Source organism: Lepidochelys olivacea (genome assembly GCF_965140295.1).
Source record: "Lepidochelys olivacea isolate rLepOli2 genome assembly, chromosome: 27".
NCBI classification, from domain to species: Eukaryota; Metazoa; Chordata; order Testudines; family Cheloniidae; genus Lepidochelys; species Lepidochelys olivacea.
Window position 1 is genome coordinate 8525792 of NC_140437.1, and position 6000 is coordinate 8531791.

Below are 6000 nucleotides of genomic sequence, written 5' to 3' on the forward strand. Positions count from 1 at the left end.
TCCCCAGCGCGGCCAGGTGCCAGCAGCACAAGCCGGCTGGAGTCGCAAGATACAAAAGTAGCGGAGACAAAAGCTTCCAAAGGCTGCATTTGTGGAGGTGACAGGGGCCCTAGGCCCATGAAATCAACGGGCAGCGTAGTCCTTCATGACAGCCTAGAAATCAGTGCGCATGTAACCACGCCACGTACCCCCAGCACCGCCGGTAGCAAAAAGAGCAAACAGCGTACGTCCCGCAGAACCAAATGGCTGAAAGCACTCGTTGCTTCACTTAACTCTCCAAAGACCTGCTTCACCCAGCAAGGAGAGACGCGGGCCGGTGTAAGTCACAGCTCGGCACAGACCCCAGCAAGAAATGATTAGCGCTCAGCTCTGAGACAGCAATCAAACCAGATGGTTAAAAGATACAGGCACTGTTCGGAAACCACCACCCCCCCTCCCCATGCCAGCATCCCCCGTGCAAGCCTGGCCCCCTCTGCTAGCGGGACGGTCACCGCTTTCCCTTCCGCAGGAATGCACGCTTACACGCGCGTGTGTGTGTCTAGAGCGGCTGCTTTCCATCCGTGAACCACCACAGGCAAGTGTCAGCCCCTGTCGGGGTGTAATCAAATACTCTTAAGCCATTTGCTTCTCTCACTCTCCCCGGACTCACGCCTCAGCCGGCCGAGGGAACGGACCCAGCCGAGTCTGGAGGATTCATTTTTACCTCTCTCTCCAACGCAGTAGCAGGAAAGGACCCACACTGCACAGCAAACTAGCAACCGCGCCGAGGATTTAAGAGCCAGAATCGCAGGCCGACAAAGCAGGATCCACCTCGAATGATGATGCCGCAAACCGCGGGTCCATCAAAGCCACAAAGCCCAGGCAGAGGCTGCTGCCCCAACGACTGCACCCAGACCACTCTGCAGCGCAGCACACTTGCCTTTTGCACGAGAATCTGTCCAGCCCAAGGCACCGGCCGGCCACCACAGCGCACTCCCTGCAACATGACAGGTCAGACTGCCTGCTGGGGGGTCGCAGGGGCCCCTCCAAATCACAGCTCCAACAGCAAGTGGCCTCTGGGAACTGCTAGCCTGCTAGGGAGGATCAACCAGTACAAAAGGGCTCTGGCAAACAAACTTCAACTCAACAGGCTGCCTGCCTTTTTCCCAGTACCACGCGAGAGAAACCTGAACCCAGCAGAGACGGTTCTCTCTTGACTCACCCTTGGCCAGATCACATCACCTTAAGCACCTGCTGGATTCTCCACCGCCAAGCCCGGCCGCACGCCCAGAGAAGATAAAGGAAGTCGAAGCTCTGTCCATACTCACAGTTTTGAAGTCCTTCTGGCTGCACTCCCGGCCTTTGAACTTGCAATACAGTAGCATATCCTTCAGGTCGTGCCCCACGCGCCCCAAGAACTCCTGCATGTTGAAAATTTTCGGTTTGTATTGCTGAAAGTTGGCCTTTTCCTGGAGAGCGGCCAGGACAGCTGGGTCAGCCAGGTGGGGCGCTGGAATCTGCAGGTTCACATCCAGCAGCGCCAGGAGCTCCCCAGCATGGTACAGGTCATTGGTGGTGAGTCTGGAGAAGCGGAACTCATTGAGGTTACAGATGGTGACCGCAGGGAAAACCAGGCTATTGGCCACTACCTCGTCCACTTTAGTGACGTGCTGGTAGGAGAAATAGAAAGCCACCCGATCCGAGCTCTCCACCAGGAGGAGACCCAGCGAGCCCACAAAGGCCATGGTCCACAGCAACCGCCTTATCGTCACCGGCCCATAGACAAAAATGTGGCGAATCCCATGGAGGGAGGAAGTGTTGGCAAACATCTGGATGCTGGAGGGCTCCAGGCTTCCCATGCTTCCCTCGCTGGTGCTGTCCTTAAGATCCATTGGGGTAGTTTGTTAAAATCCTGGCACTATTTTTCAGGTCAGTGCCTCTCTAGTCAGACAGAACTGTATCTCCCCACCCCCACCTTCCAGTGGGCTTCACCCCTTATCTCTGGGGAGCAGGAGAGGAGAGAAGAAGAGAGGATCAGGCCAGTTGCTGGGAGTTTCTCCTAGGAGCTCAGCAGTAGCCTAGCAGGGGTAAATATTTATATAAAATCCATTCAAACTCTAGCTCTTGATTTCCTCGGTGCGATAAGGAGGGCTGGTTTTATTGAGGGAGACACCAAGGTGATGTGGAAGAGATGTGGGTGGGAAGCGAGAGCTTAGCCAATGGAAATAAAGTCCTCCCCCTACACACACACACTCACACACTGAACAGGGAGAGAGAACAGAAAGCCAGCGAGGCCGCTTGCAGCCGGCTAACAGCGCCCGATGCACAAGGCTGCCCGCTTTGCCGAGCTGAGGGACGGCGGAGCGGCGCTGCTTTCCCATTGCTTGATTTTTCTGCTCCGATGTTGCTAGCAGCTGGATTCGAGCATCCTCCCAGGCCTGTTTTGGACAAGGCTCCAGATGCTGCCAGTCTCAGCCCTCGGAGAAAGCTGGGCTGCTGATTCACAGGGAGAGAGGAGGCAGGGGAGTGCCGGAGGGAGAGAAGCAAAAGCCAACGGGAGAAGCAAAGAGGGAAAGAGATGCAGGGCCCCGCGCACGCCCCGACACGGAGCAGCCGGCAGCAAGCCAGCTGCCTTCTCTTCCCTCAGACAGCAGCTGAGGCAAAAGTTAAGGAAGGGCAGGACTTGGTGGGTAGCTGCTGCAGAAAGGGAGAATGGCTCTAGAGAACTGCGGGGTGCAGTCGGGGGGGGGGACGTTTCTTCTTGTCCTTTCTCGTTTCTTCCCCTCTCGCTTTCCGTGAGAGCCTGCCCGCTTCGGGACCCCCTGGCACTGCAGACGCTCGAGAGGAGAGAGTAACTCCTCAGCCACCGCCTCTGTGACTTGTCTCCTCCAGGGAGGCGCAGGGAGAGGGGGCTGCTTCCGAGGAACCTCAGGTTGCTGCTGGGATGATGGTGATGTTCATGAGTCATTAATCAATCAAGCCTCTTCCAGAGTGCAAGGAGGAAGCCAAGAAACTGCCTCTCTATCCCCAGCCCGAGGGTTTCTAAGGGCTCACCCAGCCGCACGTGGAATTTCCAGTGGTTTTCCTTCCTTTGAATGTCCACATGAAAGGCACCGGTGATGTGTTTGTGTTTAAAAGGGTTTCCCAGAGAGGTCACAGTGGGGAGGTGGGGGTCGAGGCCTGCAATATCCTGCAGGAATAACTCCCAACGCTGCAGCATCCCATCTGCAAGCTGCGGCCCATGGGGCCTTGGCTGCCCAGTTTGGGAGCATTTTTGCTCTGTGTTGGCCCCTTGGATTACAGTGGGGTCCCGGGCTGTGAATGAGGTCCCTGCACACTCAGTAATGATCGTGATCATTCACAATAGCTGCATTAGGTCAGGCCCGGCACAAAGAAGTAGGGACTGTCTCCCTTTGTTCTGTGTTTGTACAGCACCTTGCACTCTGGGGCCCTGCTCCCTCACTGAGACTAGCTGCTACCACAATGCAAATAGTAAATAATAATAAAGGGGCATTTCTCGCCCTGGAATAAATCCTGCCTGCCTGCTGGCTGCAGCACAGATGTGAAAGAGAAAAAAATCTCAATTCACTGGATTTGCTCCATGCCTAAAGCATGTGTGTGAATTTCAGAGGGGTGAAATCCTGGGCCACACCATTCACCTGAAGTTAATGGTGAAACTCCCCTTGGCTTCAGTGGGGCCAGGATCTCATCCTGGGATGTTAGAAAGCCCCCAAAGGAAAGTTATTGCAAAGACAGCTGACTTAGCTCACCTCAAACCCCTCTGATCAGCTCTGTCCTCTTTTCACCCCCAGGAGCTGAGTCAGTGGGGGGGCCACCCACCAGTGGTCCCCACAGCAACCACGCCCGGAACCTCACCAAGCAGGCCACAACAACCAGCTCAGCACAGAACGCCAGGGGCCGAGTGAGCCGGCGGGACAAGGTCTCCTGCTCCAGTGCACAATGGAGCCTGTGCAGTTCAATATGTTGAGCTGGACCCCACTTTTGTCTTTAAGGCAGGAAGCAACACCAGGAGTTAATGCGGAGGAAGGGGCATTTTGCTGCAGGGATAGGGTGTCAAGATGGGCAGGGAAAAGGGGAGACAGAGGCTGGGCAGGGGGGAGATGGAGGCAAGACACTTCCTGTCCTGAGCTAACTGCATGAGCTGCTGCAGCTTGAGCTAAAGCTAGCTAGCTGGGTCTGTAACAGGTACCCCGCTTCTACGGCGCGGGCACCCTCGCCAGTATGTTACGCCAGCTCCTTCCTGCAGGTTACTCATGCCCGTGCTTCTGAACTTGGACTCCCCCATTCCAGACAACCCCTCCTAAAGCTGATTCCCCAAGGGGCTAAAACCCTCCCCCCGGGACAACATTAACCACGGGAACGCAGTGTTCTGGTTTATCACCCTGGGTGCTGTGGTAATAAGGGTGTGCCCTGAAAAAGCCATAACTCTTTGCACGGCTTGAGCTGGCTTGAGGATTGGGCCAAAAGAAATCTGATGTGGTTTAACAAGGACAAGTGCAGAGTCCTGCACTTAGGACGGAAGAATCCAATGCACCGCTACAGACTAGGGACTGAATGGTTCGGCAGCAGTTCTGCAGAAAAGGACCTAGGGGTTACAGTGGACGAGAAGCTGGATATGAATCAACAGTGTGCCCTTGTTGCCAAGAAGGCCAATGGCATTTTGGGATGTATAAGTAGGGGCATTGCCAGCAGATTGAGGGATGTGATCGTTCCCCTCCATTCGACATTGGTGAGGCCTCCTCTGGAGTACTGTGTCCAGTTTTGGGCCCCACGCTGCAAGAAGGATGTGGAAAAATTGGAAAGCATCCAGTGGAGGGCAACAAAAATGATTAGGGGACTGGAACACATGACTTATGAGGAGAGGCTGAGGGAACTGGGATTGTTTAGTCTACAGAAGAGAAGAATGAGGGGGGATTTGATAGCTGCTTTCAACTACCTGAAGAGGGGTTCCAAAGAGGATGGATCTAGACTCTTCTCAGGGGTAGCAGATGACAGAACGAGGAATAATGGTCTCAGGTGTCAGTGGGGGAGGTTTAGGTTGGATAGTAGGAAAAACTTTTTTACTAGGAGGGTGGTGAAACACTGGAATGGGTTACCTAGGGAGGTGGTGGAATCTCCTTCCTTTGAGGTTTTCAAGGTCAGGCTTGACAAAGCCCTGGCTGGGATGATTTAGTTGGGGATTGGTCCTGCTTTGAGCAGGGGGTTGGGCTAGATGACCTCCTGAGGTCCCTTCCACCCCTGATATTCTATGATTCTATGAACCCCTCCAATGCAAGGATCTCAGAGCACTTTACAAGAACAGGCCAGAGAGGTGCTGTAGGTATTAGCTTCTCTGCCTTGCAGACAGAAACCTGAGACTCGAGGGCCCAGCTCCTCAAAGTATTTAGGCACCCAACTCCCATTGACATCAGTGGGAGCTAGAGGCCAAAATACCTTTTCAGCTCTGGGACTAGGAGTTTAAGTGACTGGCCCAAGGTCACATGCAGCATCAGCGACAGAGCCGGCAAGAGAATGCTGGAGTCCTGTTATGTAGTCCCTTGTGCAAACCACACTCTCTGATGAGAGTAGTTCATGGAGGCAAATGGCACCGGAAACCTCTGCACCGGAGAGCGCACACCAGGGCAGAAGGTACCTGACTGTCCAAGTGAGCCAGCCTCCCCCCGCACACACATCATACAGTCCCTTGCAACCAGGAAATGCCTCCTACCCTGCAGGCTGGGAGCCGTGATAGACACATATCACAGCAGTTCACAGCTAGTCACACTGTCTCGCAAGGATCTACCCAGGCTACCCACATGGCTCCCAGTACCCAGCTGCAATTTAACATGTTCACTCTCTGAACACCCTGGGAGGGAGGCAGCATCTTTAGCTGGACATAGAAACCTTTAACGTTAGATATCCCAATGTAGTGTGATAATAAGGCAGATCGTTAGACCCATGGAAAAAAAAAACCCAGCAGATTCAATTATTTTTCTAGCAACTGGCAAATCCAGAAGGAAA

The 6000-nt window shown here is 54.2% G+C and overlaps 1 protein-coding gene across 3 annotated transcripts in view; it reads right to left on the reverse strand.

Moving 5' to 3' along the window:
* Positions 1 to 2063, reverse strand: part of LOC311513594 (acid-sensing ion channel 2) — a 1297158-nt gene extending 1295095 nt beyond the window's left edge. The window contains exon 1 of one of the 3 annotated variants that reach the window (XM_084615520.1): positions 1308 to 2063. In XM_084615520.1, the coding sequence (XP_084471646.1) occupies positions 1308 to 1871 (564 nt within the window). In that variant the 5' untranslated portion in view covers positions 1872 to 2063. The remainder of the gene's footprint in view (positions 1 to 1307) is intronic. The other 2 variants (XM_084615519.1, XM_084615517.1) reach the window with 2 other exon arrangements.
* Between the last annotated feature and the right edge of the window lie 3937 nt (positions 2064 to 6000).